The sequence below is a fragment of the Chlamydotis macqueenii genome, chromosome 8 (genome assembly GCF_036417535.1).
Source record: "Chlamydotis macqueenii isolate bChlMac1 chromosome 8, bChlMac1.mat, whole genome shotgun sequence".
NCBI lineage: Eukaryota > Metazoa > Chordata > Aves > Otidiformes > Otididae > Chlamydotis > Chlamydotis macqueenii.
Window position 1 is genome coordinate 3,623,376 of NC_141563.1, and position 18,852 is coordinate 3,642,227.

Genomic DNA, 18,852 nt, shown 5'->3' on the forward strand with positions numbered 1-18,852 from the left:
AATTTTGTTTCAAGCACAGACCCCAGAGCTCCCCAAAATCTTCCTGTCCTTCTCTGGCCATGCCTCTCCTCACTCATGGCACAGAGTCACACCAAGGTATCGAGCTCTCTCAGCTGATGGGGGCAGCAGTTTCAGTGAAACACTCTAATTTTTGGATGGCCGTTTCTGCACGAATCTCATCATAGCTGTGTTGCAGTGACTTCTTAAAGGAGCCTGTAAGGCATCTGGTCATTCTCTCTTTTCATTCCCTGCAAGATTTCATCTCCCTGTGTGCTTCTGTAGATATAACAGGTATAAATACAGAGATATGCAAATACATATGCATATATATTTATAGACTTTTGTATAAAGACAGTTATTTTGTTCAGAGAAACTACTACACCTATATTGACACAATTAATATTTCTACTTCTGCCTCTTACTCCTTCCTTCCTTCTCTTCAGTCCTGTTGACTTTCTGAGGAACTTAGGGTGTACAAGACATCTGAGCATCACCTAGGTCAGCTAGATGGACATGAGGTTTCTCAGGAGTTCCCTCTCCATCTGGCATCATCCACAAACAGACCAGGTGTTTACCCTGTTCCCTTGTTCGGGCCATTAATAAAGATATCAACCAGTGTTGCCCTAGGTGTTGGTCGCTGATGGAGGCCACTATAACTGGTTGTACTGTGACTGCATGGCTCAGTCAAGTTTCCACCCACCTATGATCCATTCACCCACACCAGAGCTCAGCAGTTTGGATACAGAGAGACCAGGGGGCCTGTGTTAAAGGCCTTAGTAAAGCAAGGGCCCACTAATTCCCCTTGTGCGCACAGCCGTTCCTCTTCATGGAGAATGCAACCAGGCTGGTCAAGAGTGATTTTTATTTGCCCTTGCTGACTCTTCCCAATCTTGTCCATTTCAGGCCTGGAACCTTCTTCCAGGAGGATTTACTCCACCACGTTACCAGGGAATGAGGTGAGGCTGACTGGGCTGTAGTTCTCCAAACCCTCCTCCTAACCCTTCTTGAAGATGGGTGCAACATCTGCCTTTCTGCAGTCATCAACAGCCTTCCCAGAGGGCCCTGAAATTTCAAGGACAGACAAGCACAATCCTGCAAGGACACTGTCCAGCTTCCCCAGCACCCTTGGGTGTATCCTGTCTTTTTCCATGGAATTGTTTTCTCGGATGAGGTCTGTTCTGGTTTTGTTTAGTGAGGAAGAGCTACAGCTGCAGCTTCTGTAAGAAGCCGCTAGAAGTTGTTCCCCTTTGTTCAGTGGACTCGGCCAGGCCTAGGGTGGACTTGCTGCTGGCCAAGCCAATTGGCAGCAGAACGTTCCGTGATAACACCTCTGCGTTATAATACATGTAAAAAGGGAAAAAACAGGAAAAAAAAAGAGAGATGTGAAGACACTGAGTGTGGGCAGAGAGGGGGAGGTGTGAGCCCTGTGGGCCTTGCGGCCCTCACCCTCTGGCTTCCCACTGGGTGGCCATCTGGGCCTGTTCGACCCAGCTCAGCTGCAAGAAGTGGAGACGAGATGTGAAGAGAAATTGAGAGGCGTCTGCCTGCCTGTTGTGAAGAATTTCTTGAGAGGAACGGCTGCAGACGCCAAGGGCAGTGAAGAAGGAGGGGGAGGAGTAATGCGGCTCCTGGCCAAGATTCCCCTGCAGCCTGTGGTGACGAGCATGGTGGAGCAAATTGTCCCCCTGCAGCCCATGGACGCCCACGGAGGAGCAGAGATCCACTTGGAGCCCATAGACGACCCCACACTGGGGCAGGCGGGTGCTGAAGGCGGCTGTGGCCCGTGGAGGCCCCGCTGGGGCAGCTGTTCTGGAGGGACTGCACCCCGTGGAAGAGATGACCCACGCCGGAGCAGTTTCACGAGGGACTGTGGCCCATGCGTAGGACCCCACAATGGAGCAGGGGAGGAATGTGGGGAGTTCTTCCCTTGCTGAGGAGGAAGGAGCAGCGTAAAGTGACAAGTGATGAAGTGACCATAACCCCCATTCCCTCTTCCTCCCTGTGCTGCTTGGGCGGCGGGAAGGTGGTAGAGATAATGTTAAGCCCAGGAAGAGGGAGGGGTGGGGGGAGGTTATCTTGTTCTCTGTCTCATTATCCTGCAATAAAAACAAATAATTTCCCCAAGTCGAGTCTCTTTTGCCTGTAACAGTAACTTTAATGCTTTTTCCCCTGTTCTTATCTCAAATCTCAAGCCTTTTTTCTTACATTCCCTCTCCCTATTCCCTCACAGTGTGGGGGAAGAGAGCAACAGACTACATAGTCTGGTCCTGAGCAGGCCTAAACTCTGACAGATGCTCACATGCAGGTGTCTATTCTGTGCAGATGTGAACAGAGGCCAGAGCAATCCCACCTCCTGTGGGTTTGTGGTGTGCGTGAAAGGGAGCTGTGTCCCCTTCAAATGCTGGGAATAGAAATGAATGCTGAGATGCCTTTGTAGCCTCAGCTGAATCCCTTCTCTCAGCAGGGATAAAAGAGATCCCGGCCCATCTCTATCTGGGTGTCCTGTCCAATTAAAAAAAAAAAAAAAAAGTCATAACTTTGTTTCTGAGAGGAGAAATTGCGCTTCTGGAAAAAAGTGTCTCTGCCCAGCTGAGGCAGGGACCATCAGTGATGGCTTCAGGCTGTTTCCCAGCAGGTTCCCCTGCAGCCCCAGGGACAGCTGGAGGGAGCCCAGAGGGGCAGAGAAAGTGCTGCCTTGGGCTGGGCCTCTGCTGCTGAGCTGGGCCGGGCTCCTGGGATGGAGGGAGCTGCTGGTAACAGGGCAGCGCTGCAGAGAGACAGCTCTGCCCAGGAGCAGCTCCTCTGCCAAGCGCAGCAGGGCTGAGGGCTCTGCCTGCAGGAGCTGAGGGGAGAGGAGCGAAGCAGAGTGGTGAGAGGCAGCCTGGGGTGGGAGAAGAGTTGAGAACTCAACAGGAGAGAAATCTTCACAGCCCTATACGTAGTAAGTACTTGCATGAAGGGCAATGTGTCTGTAGTTTGTGGAAAGACGTCCAAAATCTGTCACATCCTACATTCAGGAGGACTTTCATAGTAGAGACACACCAGGGCTTTCACAGTGCTGCACAGCAGGGCTTTCCTGCTGCACTGCTACAGGGACAGGGCACGACAGCTGCCTTCTCCCAGGGACGGCTGCAGGGAGTGAATGTGTGTGTGCAGCCAGGGGTGCCCAGGGCTGTCCTTCAGAGCAGGGTCCCTGCACACCAGGGGCTGTGTGCTGGGGCAGGGACTCTGCCTCTGCCAGGCTCAGCACTCAGCCTCCCTTTGTGAGCTCCCCACGGCGCTGGGGAAAGAACTGTGGGTGGGAGGAACAACTTGTGACCGATCAGGGTCCTTCTGCTGTCGAGAGGGTGCTGTGTGGGTCAGTGCTGCTCACAGCTCCACATCACCACTGGGAACTTCCAAGGGGATGTTTCAAGAGGAAGGTCAAGGCAGGGTTTGCTGTAGAGATAAAGAGATTTCCTGAGTCTGTGTTTTTGTTTTCCTGCTCTGAGGGTAGGGGTTTTATGAGGGTGGGAAGGGAAAGAGAAATCAAAAAAGGAGCTGTCAAGCTTGGACAAGTCCTTGAGACTCCTGAGCTGTAACATTTGAGTGGTCAGCTGGTCTGCTAAGAGCCTCCTCAAGTGCCTTCAGCCACTCCTCTGCCCAGGGACAGCACCAGCATCACCCTTGCTGCACCCAGCAGGGTTGTCCTGCCCTGGCCTTTGGAACCTTCAAACAGGAACAGGCACCCAGCCAGTGCCCTGCAAACAGGCAGGTGTGTGCAGGGCCAGGGTGAGTGCACAGAGGGTGGGATGGGGTCTGTGAGTGCTGACAGGGAAAAGACATGCCACAGGGAAACAGCTGCCAGGAGGAAAATCCCCAGGCATCGGGTTTACGATCAAGGAATAAGAGGACACAGAAACCAGAAATGTTGTGGGAGGGAGAATTCAGAAATCTCTGTAGCATCCCCTCCTATGCACACCCCTTCCTCTGAGCAAGCCCCCTGGCCTCCTCTCCCACCCACCCAAGCCTCTGCCCTCAGGGCTGTGGGGTCCCAGCCATGAACCCCCTCCTCTGCAGCCAGAGCTCCAGCAGAGCCGTGCTGCAGCTCTCCAGCCACGTGCCCACGGCCCTCTGCAGAGCACAGGGGCTGAGAGCAGCTGCCCGGCAATGGTGGTGTCGGGGAGGGGGCACGCACAGCTGGGGGAGGGGGACGCTGTCCCCAGTGCCCGCCTGCCTGTGCCCTGTCCTCTCTCAGCCGCACCCTGGCTGTATTTGCCCTTGTGCCTCCACCTCTCTGTGGTGCTGCTGCTGGGATCTTGTTCTTGCTGTCAGGCTGTCTGGGGAGGGGAGTTCCAGCTGCAGAGTCCCCCCCTGATCTTGTGGGTCCTTTCCTGCAGCTGTGTCCATGGGAAGAAGTGTCCCAGCTTTCACCTGTGGGGCTGTGGGCAATGCAGGCTGTGGGGCTGGGGCAGGAGCTGCTTTTCCCTCTGTGAGATATCATCATGCAAACACCCAACATAACTTCTTGGGGTGTCCTCCCAATCTGTGAGTTTCCCTCAGAGGTGCAAAACTCTCCCATAACATCTTTGTATTACCTGCACACCCCATGGTTCAGCACAGAGATGCTGTGGACAAAATCCCTGCTGCTGAGTCAGTGAAATGAGCTACAAGTGCTGTGGGCTAGAAATGAGGTGCTGAGACCTTGGAAAAAGGTGAGTCATTTTGTGGTCTGCAGTGAATCCTTGTTCTTTCAGCAGTGTCTGCTGGCTTTTTTGCAAACATAGCAGCGCGATTGCGTTTAATCTCAGAATACTGCAAGCCCAGAGCACCTGGGACTGAGGGACAGACCAGCTCCCCTCACTCTGCACTAAGCCACAGCAATTCTCTTCTCATACAAGACTCACTCTGTCCTCTCTGAGTGCAGCACAAAATGCTGGGGGTTACTGGTACCGTGAAATAATTTTTAATTACTGTAACAGAAATCATGAAAAAAGAAATAAGTAAAGAACTTAAACATTCAATCTGCCTTCTACCATCCTTGTTCGTTAGAACAGGGAGTGCAGATGCTGACAAGCCCTTCTACATTAGGGGTGGTTTCCTCTCACTGAGTTGAACACCAGAGCTGGCCCCTGCTTCCACCATTCCCATGAACTCACTGCTGCAGAGCACATCTGACACCTGGGCAGCCAGCGGGCAGAGGCCCAGCTCCTCATGGCACATTCAGCCAGCACCAAACCAGAGCTTCAGCAGCAGAGATAAAGGAAGGACTTCAGAAATGGAAAAAAAAAAAAGGGGGGCAGAGTCTGTAGAAAGGTGAGAGTCTTTACAAAACTTCTTTGGTAGTGTTCAGAAAAGTCCTTTCCAGCTTGTTAATGACTTTTCCTCCTTGCAGGCATTCTAAGTTCAAAGGCAGCAAATGTCCAACAGCAGCTCCATCACTGAGTTCCTCCTCCTGGCAGTCGCAGACACACGGGAGCTGCAGCTCTTGCACTTCTGGCTCTTCCTGGGCATCTACCTGGCTGCCCTCCTGGCCAACGGCCTCATCATCACTGCCATAGCCTGCGACCACCGCCTCCACACCCCCATGTACTTCTTTCTCCTCAACCTCTCGCTGCTTGACCTGGGCTCCATCTCCGTCACTGTTCCCAAAGCCATGGACAATTCCCTCTGGGATACCAGGGCCATTTCCTACATGGGATGTGCTGCACAAGTCTTTGTCTTTGTCTTTTTGGCCACGGCAGAGTATTATCTTCTCACTGTCATGGCCTATGACCGCTATGCTGCCATCTGCAGACCCCTGCACTACGGGACCCTCCTGGGCAGCAGAGCTTGTGTCCACATGGCAGCAGCTGCCTGGGGCAGTGGGTTTCTCAATGCTCTGCTGCACACTGCCAATACATTTTCACTGCCACTCTGCCAGGGCAATGCCTTGGACCAGTTCTTCTGTGAAATCCCGCAGATCCTCAAGCTCTCCTGCTCAGACACCTACCTTAGGGAAGCTGGACTTCTTGTGATTAGTCTCTGTTTCTCATTCGGCTGTTTTGTTTTGATTGTGCTGTCCTATGTGCAGATCTTCAGGGCTGTGCTGAGGATCCCCTCTGAGCAGGGACGGCACAAAGCCTTTTCCATGTGCCTCCCTCACCTGGCTGTGGTCTCCCTGCTTATCAGCACTGCCATGGTTGCCTATTTGAAACCCCCCTCCATTTCTTCCCCATCTTTGGACCTGACGGTATCTGTTCTCTACTCACTGGTGCCTCCAGCAGTGAACCCCCTCATCTACAGCATGAGGAACCAGGAGCTCAAGGATGCCCTATGGAAACTGACTTAATGGACATACTTTCATTGAAAACAACCTACCTCCCCTTCTCTGCATGTTTCTTAGAGCTTATGTTACGCTTTTATTTTATTTTTCCTCCGTGATAATTCTACTTCCATATAATTTTCTAGGTTTTACGACCTCTTTTGAGGCTTGATCCTGTTGTGTCTGAGCCTTGCACTGCTCTGTGTCCGATGTGAACTGTCCAATAGCAGATCTTCAGTAAAACTATATGTTCTTTGTGCAGTGACTGAAAGCTGGATACTTCATCTAAAGTTGGTGCCATAAAAATTTCCAAGGAAATGATCTTTTTAATAATATTTTGTCTTTGTGTTCTCCTGGTGTTTGAGGTTATGCTTACAGCAGAATTGGGTTCCACTGAGCCAAAAATTATAGAATTGCAGAATAATAGGATGGTTAGGGTTGGAAGGGATCCTCAAAGGTCATCTAGTCCAACCCCCCTGGAAGGACCAGGGACATCCCCAACTAGGTCAGGTTGCTCAGAGCCTCATCCAACCTGGCTTTGAACCTTTCCAGGGAAGGGACATCCACCACCTCTCTGAGCAACCTGTTCCAGTGTTCCACCACTCTCAGTATATCTCAGATATCTAATTTAAATCTACCTCCTTCTGTTTTAAAACCGTTACCCCTAATCCTGTCACAACAGGCCCTACTGAACAGTGTCTCCCTAGAAAGACTTTTTTTTTCTGATTTTAAAAGCTCTCTTGTTGGAGTCCAATGGCAGTGGAGAGGTTGTATGGGCTCCCCATTATGTCCTTAGGCTGCATCATGTATGTGTGGCCTGATGGATGTACAGTCTCTCTGGATATTTATTTGGAGAGGTCAGGACAGGATGAGGACTCAGCGTGTGCCTTGGGCTGGGAGTGAATGGAGACTCAGAAGGTGAAACACCCTCAATCTCTCAAAAGTGAAGCAGTGAATCAAGGTACCCACAAACGGGACTCTGCAGTGCAATCGGGTCAGTGCCAAACAGGCACAGCATGGTGAGACTGGAGAGATGTGGGTGCTGCCTGAGGAGCCCCAGGGCCAGGACTCTGGTGCTGTCCTGGGTAGTGCGGCTGGTGGGGGCAGAGAAGAGGGCAAATGCAGTTGGGGTTGGAGATCACCTACAATTTGAAGGCAGCAAAGCCAGAGATTGAGTGGCATCTGTTTCTTGTTCCCTAAGACTAGCACAAGCCCTGGGACTGGTGGGGAGGCTGAGACATCTCTCATCCCCCCCAAAAGTGCTGTGCCCTTCAGAGGGGCTGGGGCTGCAGTGTGAGTGCCCAGAGCTCTGCAGCACCCTGTGATGGGCAGTGCCATGGGGCCAACCCAGACTGGGCTGCTGTCCTGGGCTGGGCTGTGCTGGGGAAAGGGCAGGGGAGGTGGGGAGAGCTGGAGAGGGGCTGAGCTGGGCTGGAAAGAGCTCAGGAGAGGAAAAGGCCACTGTAGAGCCAAGCTGTGTGAGTGTGAAGCATGGAGCAGGCTGCTCAATATGCAGAGCCATGTGACTTGGTGAAGGAAGCAAGGCACCACAAGGCAGAAGAGAGGGGCTCTGTCTGTGCCATGTTCTCTTGACACCCTGAGGTTTGCCTCAGGAAAATTGTCTCAGACCAGTCCCACACACACCGGCCATTTCCATCTCTCTGCATACACATCAGCCACAATGAGAGGACTTTGCTGCATGGTCCCCTCCTTCCTCCTCCAGAGCTCAGTGATGCCCAACTCCACCACCATTATTAATAAAAAGGAAACCAGTTTCCTACTGACACTCATTACACACCAAGTCCCACGGCTCTTGCCACAGCTGGTCTCTCAGCCAAGCCTGTACTCAGACAGCTCCAGCAAGATCGGGAGCTCATGGCCTTGTCTTGACAACTATTGAAAATCTTCATTGATGGGGATCCCACCAACGGGCCTGGGTCCTTGCTCCAGTGTTCGGCTCTGAGGCATTTCTCAAAAACCTGGCTCTCTCAGCCTCTTCTTGACCACAACATGCTCCAGGCCCCAAGCATCTTTCTGGCCTCTGCAGGACTCACTCCAGTCTGTCAGGGTCTTTCCTTTTCCCACTCCTTTTACCTAGGCTCAGATTTTTCCAACATTCCCAATTCTATCCACCTCAACATGATGAGGAGCAGTGGGGATGATGAATGGGGAGTTACTATCAGTACATAATATCTCTGCCACTCCATCCTTCTCACAATTCTTCTCTGCTCCAGCATGGGTCCTCTCCATGGGATCCCATGGTATTTGTGTTCAGGGCTATGTACTGTTCATTTCCTTCAGTTTTACTTTCCTCCTCTACACTCAAAGAATTACAGAATCATAAAGATGGGATGGGACCTCTGGAGATCATCTAGTCACACCCCCATCTGAGGCAGCATCAGTGATCACAGATTGCTAAGGTCTAGGTGGATTAGGAATGTCTCCATGGATGGAAACTCCACCACTTCCCTGGGAAACTTGTTCCACTGCTTAACCAACCTCATAGACAAAAAGGTTTTTTTTTTTCCTCAGTTCAAATGCCTTTCCATGTATTTTTACCTGTGTTCATCACCCCTTATCTTCTCTCTAGGAACTAGTGGGAAGACTTTGGCTCCTTTGTCCTCCTGGGTATTTATCCACATTAATCATACCCCCCTACTTCTTCTGCTTTTTTTTTTTTAATCCAGACTGAACAGTCCCAGATCTTGTAGCCTTTTATCCTATGAAAGATGCTGCAGGCCCTTAAATCAGCTTTGTGATCCTTTCATGGATTTCTTTTAGTAGGTCAAAAAACTTTCTTGAGATGGGGAGCCGCACACTGGACACAGCACGGCAGATGTGGCCTCACCAGTGCTGAGTAGAGGGGAGGGACCGTTTCCCTCCATCTCCCAGCAATGCTTTTCCGAATATTGTGAAGGAAGCCTATGCCACGATGGTGCGTTGAAGGCTGATGCTCAGCTGCTTGTCCTCCAGGACGCTAAGGTCCTTCTCTGCAGAGCTGCTGTATGGCCAGTCAGCCGCCAGCATGATGTCCACACTGTGGTCAGATCACAGGCTGTCCTATCCCAGGGACATTCTCAGCAGCAGCTTGTCCTTGTTAGAGACAGGCTTCACCTCTGTCACAGGTCCCACAGTGCTGCAGAGTCACCTGGGTCAGCAAAGCCCACTCCTGCCAGGCCGGCACAGCCCAGGGCTGTTTCTCTCTGGCCTTGGGGACTGCAGCTTTGGCTCTCTTTGTGGGAACCTCGTTTGTAAGTGTGTTTTTACCTGCCATCCACTCCAGAACACCTCTGCTGTGAAGCAAAGCCTTTCCACCCAAGGAGTCCAACCTCTTGGTACGAGGTTTCCATGTGACAAGTCTGCCCAAATGTGCACCGAAGCCCAGAGCCTGGGGCACAGACAGGAGGAGCCTCATGTGCCATCACAGAGCTGTGACATCAGTGCAAGAAGAGCTGAGGTGGGGAAGGACGGCTCCCACGGCTTTTGTAGTGGATGGTGATAGAGTGTCTGGAGGAGAGATGGACAAAGACGATGCAGGGCAGGGATGCCATTGGTGATTTAAGGGCAGTTAAGATACATGCAGCTCCCGTCTGGGACAGGAAACAGGTCAGTTGAGAGCTCCTCTGGGAGTCAGAGAAGAGGCCACAGAGGATGCCACTGTGGTAAGAGTTCAATTTGGTTTGACTCCAGTGAGCAGCTAAGAGCACCAGAGCCACCTGTGCACTCTCTCTTTTCATAACCAGAGAAATGGGGGATACAATCAGAAGTGCAAGAGCAAGAAAATTCACGAGTCGAGAGAAAGATTTAAAGAGGGAAGCAAAAGCTTTGTGTGCAACAAAGCAAAATAAGGAATTCATTCCATGCTTTCCTTCAACAGGCAGATGTTTAGCTATTTCCAGGAAATCAAGGCTTCAGCAGTGAGACTTGAGATCACAGTTCCATGGCCATAAATATCCACCCTTGCTCCATCTTTTCTTGAGGTTTTTTTTTGCTGAGCATGACATTGTATGGCGTGGAAAATCCCTTTGGCCAGTTGGGTTCAGCTTTCCCAGCTGTGCCCCTGCCAACTTCTTGCGTACCTCCAGCCTAACTGCTGTGGGGGCAGAGTGTGAGAAAGAGGAAGCCTTTGTGCTCAGCAACAGCCAAAACGCTGCTGTGTTATCAGAGCTGGGTCAGTTACAGATCCAAAGCACAGCACCCTGTGCACTGCTGTGAGGGAATTAACGCCATCCCAACCAGGTACAGGACAGAGTTACAGGTCACAGAGTCGGGGTGAGGAATGAACAATGCCTTTTAAATGACGTGAGGAGATCAGTGGATCACAGAGCCTGGCTCTGATGGGGGACTCAGTCTCCCCAGCATTCACTGGCCAAGTGAGACAGCAGGATGCAAACAGTCCAGGAGGTTTCTTGTGGTGCTTCTGGAACACTTCTTAGCACAGCTGCCAAACCAGGCATCCAGTCTTCTGCTCCCCTCGACATAGTACTGCCAAAAGGGGAAGAGCTTGTGAGGGATGTGAACACCAGTGTTCACCCTGGCTGTAGTGACCATGAAATTGTTTTGTCCCAGATCCACAGGGACAGAGGAAAGGAGTCTAGGATTCATCAAATAGAAAGCTCCTATAGTTTTACAAGGAGAAGTGGGCAGTCCTTAATTGGGGGCAAAATAACTCCATATCCAAGGGAAGATTGAGGCCTGAACAGCTGAGGAGGGACTCTGAGGAGAAGGGACTGGGCATTAAGAGGGATGCCACGTCAGCCAGTGATGCATGCTCACTGTGAATCAGGCCAACGGCACATGGGGCTGCATGAGGGGGACTGTGGGCACCCAAACAGGGAGTTATCATCCACTTTCACCCAGCATTGCTGTGACCACACCTGGACTAGCGTATCTGCCTGTGGGGCTCACTGTTCTGAAGGAATGAGGAGGAACTGGAGAGGGTGCAGAGGAGATCTGCCAGGATGAGGTTTGGGGCCTTTGTGGAGAGGCTGAGAAACCTGGGCTTCTTTAGCCTGGTGAAGTGGAGGCCAAGGGCTCCATAGCAGCAGCCTGCAATTACTTGAAGGATGGTTTCAGAGGTGGTAAAACTTTTCTTGGTAGCGGGAAGAGAAGGACCCTTCCAGAAAGTGCAGCTTGGAAGGTTCAGATTGCAGGGGAGGAATAAGAAATCTCCATCAAAGGGTAACATTGTGGTGCAGGAGGTCACCCAGAGGGAATCTGGATCAGCCCATGGCTTTGTGTTTCAAGGAATGGCCAATGAGAATGGAGACATCAGTGAAGATATAGAAATGCTGAGGTGAGAGCTAGGTAGGAAAGCAAGATGGATGTCAACAGCCTGAAGGGAAAAAGGTGCATGACGGGGACAGCATGGGTAAACCTGCAGAACAGATGACCAAGGGCTCTGGCAAGGCTGAAAGACCAAGCTCTTTGTCCTGCTGAATATGCAGTTGCCTCTGCCGCTGAGGCCTACTAGGATGAACCTTATTTTGAGGTTCTGGACTTTGTTTCCTACTCATCCCTTCTTGGTGAAGCCAGGACGTGCTGTACAGCTTTCCTACACTGGGCATTGCTCACCCTCACACCCCACTGCCCCCAGGAGTCACATGTGAGGGACAAGATCAGCCTTCCTAGGGCCTGGGGGTCACGGTTTGGCCCTTCTGCTTCATGAAATAAACCAAGGGTCTTCTCAGCATTACAGCCACCTGCACAATGCTTTTTTGACCACTTGCAATCACAGCCTCCAATTATCTGCTCTAACGAGTCCATGGGGAGGCTTTGTCAGTAATGACCCTCAGTGGGGCCCATTAATGCTTCAAGGTACTTGGAGTTTTTCTCCTGACTTCAACAACTTGCACAATTTGTTCAGTCTCCTCTGAGTATCTGAGGTTCATGTAATGAGCCCCAAAAGCACTGTGGGGTTCATTAAAACACAGAAAATTCTAACGAGCCATGTCTCTTTCTGTAATTTTCTTCGAGACTTGTTCAGCTAATTGGAGAGGTTTCATAGTGTAGTCAAGGAGGAAGACGTCCTAGTGCACCTAAAAAAAAATCTTGATTTTAAAGGCTACTTTTTATTACTTTTCAGTTTAAAGAAGAGCTGATAGCAGCATTCTTCAATTTATATTGGTCCAGAGTGTCTCCTCAGGAGGTCTGGACAGGTAGGAATAGCAGTCCCTTGAAGTTCAACACTGTATGGACAACCTTTCTCCTCACCTCCCTTACCCCACCATTTCTCTCGTTGGCCACCTGGGACTTGCAACACTTCTCCTGAAATCAGACTTTTCCACTGAAGTTTGCAGCTGGGTGTTACAGCTCTTTTGCACCATCTCCCACCTGCTCTCCTTAGAGAGCTGAGCTCCAGGACAGAAAGGCAGCACACAGGAGGTGGGGAAGTTTTCTCTGCGACCAAGGGCTGTGAGAAGACATGTTGTCCTCCTGGAACTGCAGCCTCACTTCCTCCTTGTAGCCCAATGGGGAAGCTGGGAGAATTGTACTGATGTCCTACACTGGACACTGCGGACCCCACAGCCACTGCCCCAGGAAGGGCCCTGAGCCATGTGTGAGGGACAGGATCCCCCTTCCCATAGGCTTGAGGTCAGAGCTTGGCCTTTCTGCTTCATGGACCAAATCAAGGCTTGACTCAGCATCAGAGCCACCTGCACAGTGCCTTTGCCTACCTTTACTCACAGCCTCCAATTATCTGCTCTAACGAGTCCATGGGGAGGCTTTCTCAGTAATGGCCCTCAGTGGAGTCCATCAATGCTTCAAGGTACTTGGGGTTTTGCCTCTGACTTTGTCTCCTTGAGAGGTTTGTTCAGTCTCTTCTCAGAACCTGAGTTTCATGGACTCAGCACTGCATACACCATGGGCTCATTAAAATGCAGAAAGTGCTAATGACCTGTATCCCTTCTCTAATTTTCTTCAAGTCCTTAAGACTTGTATAGCTAATTGTAGAGCCTTCAGGAGGGTAGAGAAAGAGGAAGTTTTCAGTGAGCACTTTAAAGAAGTGATAGAAGAATTCTCCAATTGATATTGATGCAGAGTGTCTCCTAATGGAAAGGCAGGTCCTGCTTGACTAACTTGATCTCCTTCTATGACCAGGTGACCCACTTTGTGGGTGAGGGAAAGACTGTGGATGTTGTCTGCCTAGACCTTAGTAAAGTCTGTGACACTGTTTCCCACAGCATTTTCCTGGAGAAACTGGCTGCTCATGGCTTGGACAGGTGCACTCTTTGCTGGGTAAAACACTGGCTGTATGGCCAGGCCCAAAGAGTTGTAGTGAATGGAGTGAAAACCACTTGGCAGTCGATCACAAGTGATGTTCCCCAGGCCTCAGTAATTGGACCAGTTCTGTTTAATATCTTTAGCAATGATCTGGACCAAGGGAACGAGTGCACCCTCAGGAAGTTTGCAGATGACACCAAGTTGGGTGGGAGTGTTGATTTGCTGGAGGGTAGGAAGGCTCTTCAGAGGGATATAGAGAGGCTGGATCATTGAGCCAAAGCCACTTGTACGAGGGTCCTTCACTTGGGTCACAACAGCCCCATGCAATGTTACAGGCTTGGGGAGGAATGGCTGGAAAGCTGCCTGGTGGAAAAGGACCTCTGGTGTTGGTGTGCAGCTGCCTGAATATGAGCAAATAGCGTTCCACGTGGCCAAGAAGGCCAAGAGCATCCTGACTTGTATCAGGAACGGTGTGGCTAGCAGGATTAGGGAAGTGATTGTCTCTTTGTACTCACCACTGATGAGACCGCATCTCCAATGCTGTGTTCAGATTTGGGCCTCTCACTGACAGAAAGACATTGAGGTCCTGGACCACGTCCAAAGAAGAGCAATGAAGCTGGTGGAGGGTCAAGAGACTAAGTCTTATGAGGATCAGGTGAGGGAACTGGGGTTGTTTAGCCTGAAGAAAAGGATGCTGAAGGGAGACCTTGTCACTCTCTACAGCTACCTGAAAGGAGGTTGGAGCGAGGTGGGTATCAGTCTCTTCTTCCAGGTAACAAAGTACAGGACAAGAGGAAATGTCCTCAGTTTTCACCAGGGGTGATTTAGATTGGATATTAAGAAAAAAATATTCACCAAAACAGTTGTCAAGCCTTGGAAAAGGCTTCCCAGGGAAGCGGTGAAGTCACCATCCCTGAAGGTATTTGACAGACATGTAGCTGTGGTGCTTAGGGACATGGTTTAGCTGTGGGCTTGGTAGCGTTACGTTTGCAGCTGGACTCAATGACCTTAAGGGTCTTTTCCAACCCAAATCATTCTATGATTCTATGGTCCTTCTGCGTGAAGATGTGTTGCACCACAGTACTAGCCTTGGAGTGACCTTTCTTTCTCTTCCTGTCCAGTCTCAGCCTTCCAGACTGCGATTCATACTGGTTACCCTTTCTTATGTTCTTTCCCACTACCATAAAAACCCCCAATAGTCTCTGAAATCCACTTTCAGGCTTTATCAAAGTCAACTACACTTCCCTGAGCCTTCACTTCACCAGGCCTAAAAAGCCCAGGTCTCTCAGCTTCCCAACACATGGTCCCTAACCCCATCTTAGCAGATCTACGCCAGACCCTCTCCAGTTCTGCTCCTCTCCTCTGGAATGTGAAGCCCCACACCGGGACACACTGTTCCAGAAGTGGCCATGCCAGTGCTGAGTCAAGGGGCATGATCATTCCCCTTGTCTGGGTGGCCATGTTCCTCCCAGTGCAGTCCAACATGCACACAGACATACTCACGCTGAGCACCACTGGCTGGTCTGGCAGCCTTTGCAATTACCAGGTCCAATTACCTGGACGTTCCTCCTCATCCAGTCAGGTCTGAGCCTGCCTTGATGAGAACATACTAGTTCAATGAAATTGCTGGCCAAGGCATGTATTACCTTGGTGATGCTCCCAGAATCACCAAATGAGGGTACAGAGACAGTAAAACCAGGGCCGGGGAGGAAAGGGAAACCAGAGGTAGGCTGTTTGTATGGGAGAGCCTGAGGATGATCGGAAGGAAGAACTTGGGAAGGGCAAAAGTGGGTAAAAGATAATACAAGGTGAAGCCAAGGATATGATCAGGTCTGTTTGGGGGTACCTGCCAAGCAGGCCTTCCAGCTGGGAAAGAATGACTGATGTGGACAAGAAAGCTGCACTTGATATGACAACCATATTTACACCTGACTTCCATGGTCACAGGGATCCTGAGTTCTTTTCCCACCATCATGAAGGGAAGAGCCCCATAGTGGATGGAAACCCAGAGTCCTTCAGGCTGGAAGGGATCTCAGGAGGTCTCTAGCCCAAAGTGCTGCTCACGGCAGCATCAGCTATCAGGTCACTTGTGGTCGCAAAGGACTTTATTCATTCAGAACCTGAAACCCTCCAAATACAGAAACTGTACCAACTCTGCGAAACCTTCTCATGCTCATTGACCCTCTTCCTCCCATCATGCATGACAGTCAAGAGCTTAGCTGCTCCTGAATCCCTTCTGATGGGTTTCTGAAGGCTCTTCTGTGCTCTGCCGAAAGCCTTCTTTACTCCTGAGTGGACAAATGCAGTTCTCTCACCCTTCTCACTGGGAGAAAGTCAATCTTAACAAATGTGTGCCTGAGATGTTTAAGGGTCTTCCACTGCTACTGGATTCTCTTGGATCTGCAAAGGACTTCAGGGCTATTAGAATATCATCACCCTTGTGCCATGGCATTCTGCAAGTGTCGCTCGTACTTGTCACCATGGTGTCATGTACAGGTGCTGCAGGCTGTGAGGAGAGCCCAATCTGAACAATTAGTCATTCACTATTGAACATTGGAGCTAAAATGTTTCAAACCCAAGGTGACAAGAGAACAGACTGGTGTTGTAGGTGCTGTGCTTGATGCTGATGCACGTGCAGAGGAGGAATTCAAGACTGTAAGAATCGCAGTAACTGTCACCAGAGGTGGCAGAACAGCTGAGCCATTCAAGTCAGAAGGAACCTTGGGAGGACTTCAGACTAATCTTGCACTGACATCAGAAAGAACAGTGATTTGCCATTCCATTCTTCAGAGTTTTATCCAACTATGTCTTGAAAATATTTTCCGGGAACTTGGTCTAAGATCCTTGGTGCACTCCTGGGAGCCGTCCAGCAAAGCTGAGGGTGCCTTTTGCTGCCAGGTAAGAACAGCCACAGTTTCCTTGACTCTCAGGAAGATGCGAGCAACCTCAACAAGCTCCCAACCAACTCTGTCCACTGCCCTTGATCAAATTGTGCATTGTTAAGAGGCTGCTGAAGCTTTTCCAGCCCTTGGACTGTTACCCTCTGCTGCGCTTCCATGGAGGTACCAAGGATGTAGCCCAGTGGAGAAAGTATGGAGTGTGACTACATGGCTCTAGGCATGAAGGCCAAGGGTATGGTGGCCCAGGTGGTGTTCTGTTTGATCCTGCTAGTGAGCAAGAAGAGCTAGAGGGTCAACACTTGATGATGCAGCTGGTATCAGCAACAGGGTTGTATTTCCTGTTACCATGAGACCCTTCCTGAGGATCAGTGACTTCTTGGAAGATGTAGAGTAAGATTATCCCCTGTTAAAGTGGGGTAAAATTACACACGGAAGTGTGTCCATGCTGGTCTGACCGACCCCTTCTGCCCCTCCATGTGCTCATGCAGGGTCTCGAGCTGGTGGTGCTGCCCTGCACAGGGAGCAGTTCGTGGTGCCTGAAAACCATGGGGAGACACTCCAAGACACATGCCTGTAGGTCATTCACCGTCTCTAGGGGCACTGGACCCCCACAGGTGAAGGGGCTCAAACTAAGATCATTGCTTGACATGTTGCCCCATGCTCTCCTCCCCTGAACTCATGAAGGACCCAAGCACAGCAGGAAAGGATCATAAGGGCAATTTCTTCAGCCTGACCACTGCTGTGGAAGAAGAGCCCAATCTCTAAATATCAGAATGGAGGAAATATCCGTTTATTACTCAGACACGACACAGGAGACCAGCGGTATGATGATCCAAGATGCATGTAAACAGGCCTCCAGCTCAGACAGGCTGGTTCATGCCTCTGGAGAAGTGTAGTGGATGCAGGCATTCCTGGACAAACACAGTTATAACAGATAAAATGTTGAATGCACAAAAGATTCTCAGATGAATTAGAAATCACTTCAGAAGTGACATGGGCCACTTATTCCTGCTGACAGAAAAAAACACCGAATCAGTTTTTTCAGTGTGAATTTCAGCTCCTGGTTCCTCATGCTGTAGATGAGCGGGTTCACTGTTGGAGTCACCAATGAGTACAGAACTGCCAGAAACAGATCGAGATGTTGAGACGAGATGGAGGGGGGCTTCAGGTAGGCCAAGACACCAGTGCTGATAAATAGGGAGACCACGGCCAGGTGAGGGAGGCACGTGGAAAAGGCTTTGTGCCGTCCCTGCTCAGAGGGGATCCTCAGCACAGCCCTGAAGATCTGCACATAGGACACCACAATGAAAAGAAAACAACCCCAAAATAGAAAAGTAGTAAAAGCAAGAAGCCTTACTTCTCTGAGGTAGGTATCTGAGCAGGAGAGCTTGAGAATCTGGGGGATTTCACAGAAGAACTGATCCACAGCATTGCCCTGGCAGAGTGGCAGTGAAAATGTATTGGCAGTGTGCAGCAGAGCATGGAGAAACCCACTGCCCCAGGCAGCTGCTGCCATGTGGACACAAGCTCTGCTGCCCAGGAGGGTCCCGTAGTGCAGGGGTCTGCAGATGGCAGCATACCGGTCATAGGCCATGACAGTGAGAAGATAAATCTCTGCTGAAATGAAAAAGAAAAACAAAAATATTTGAGCTGCACATCCCTGGTAAGAAACAGCCCTGGTGTGCCACAGGGAATTGGCCATGGCTTTGGGAACACTGACGGAGATGGAGCCCAGGTCAAGGACAGAGAGGTTGAGGAGGAAGAAGTACATGGGGGTGTGGAGGCGGTGGTCGCAGGCTATGGCAGTGATGATGAGGCCGTTGGCCAGGAGGGCAGCCAGGTAGATGCCCAGGAAGAGCCAGAAGTGCAAGAGCTGCAGCTCCCGTGTGTCTGCGAATGCCAGGAGGAGGAACTCAGTGATGGAGCTGCCGTTGGACATTTTGTCTCTTTGGCCGCATGAACCTGTGCAAGGAGGAAAAGACAGTGACAACTTAGTGAAGATCTCTCTGAGCAGATAAAAAGCCGTATCTCATAGACCCTCCCCTGCTATGCACGTCCTTTACATTTTCTAGGAGACCTTCCCTCAGCTCTGTGCCTGGAACTCTGGGCGGTGCTGGCTGAATGTGCTGTGAGGAGAAGAGCCCCCACCCATTGCCTGCCGAGGAGTCAGCCCTTTCTGCAGCAGTGGGGTCATGGGAATGACGGGGTGAGGGGCCAATGCTGGTGCTTGACTTTGTCAGATAAAACCGCTCCTAAAGCAGAAGGGCTTGTCAGCATCTGCACTGCCAGTGCTAAGGAAACAGGATTGGAGTAGGCAGGCTGATGGGCTTGGGGTTTTTTTAGGGTGCTACCCCCTTCTCCCCTCAGGAATATTCCTGGATGTCAGAAGCCTCAACATTTCAGCTGCACTCGGAGATAAAATGTAGAGTGCTGCAAAGGAAAGGA

The 18,852-nt window shown here is 50.7% G+C and overlaps 2 protein-coding genes across 2 annotated transcripts; one reads left to right on the forward strand and one right to left on the reverse strand.

Moving 5' to 3' along the window:
- Positions 1-5,398: 5,398 nt before the first annotated feature.
- Positions 5,399-12,273, forward strand: LOC147599893 (olfactory receptor 14A16-like). The gene is made up of 2 exons (XM_086753502.1): positions 5,399-6,294; positions 12,213-12,273. The coding sequence occupies exons 1-2, from the start codon at positions 5,399-5,401 to the stop codon at positions 12,271-12,273; spliced, it is 957 nt and encodes a 318-aa protein (XP_086609628.1).
- Positions 12,274-17,389: 5,116 nt separating this feature from the next.
- Positions 17,390-18,346, reverse strand: LOC147599894 (olfactory receptor 14A16-like). Its single transcript, XM_086753503.1, has one exon. It carries the CDS (start codon positions 18,344-18,346, stop codon positions 17,390-17,392), a length of 957 nt encoding a protein of 318 aa, XP_086609629.1.
- Positions 18,347-18,852: the final 506 nt, after the last annotated feature.

Bases quoted from the DNA above. Each gene is read 5' to 3' on its own strand.
- LOC147599893 (XM_086753502.1), top strand. From the start codon at position 5,399: ATGTCCAACAGCAGCTCCATCACTGAGTTCCTCCTCCTGGCAGTCGCA. The intron at 6,295-12,212 runs ATGGAAACTGAC...GTTCATTAAAAC, and splicing joins CAGGAGCTCAAGGATGCCCT to ACAGAAAATTCTAACGAGCC.
- LOC147599894 (XM_086753503.1), bottom strand. From the start codon at position 18,346: ATGTCCAACGGCAGCTCCATCACTGAGTTCCTCCTCCTGGCATTCGCA.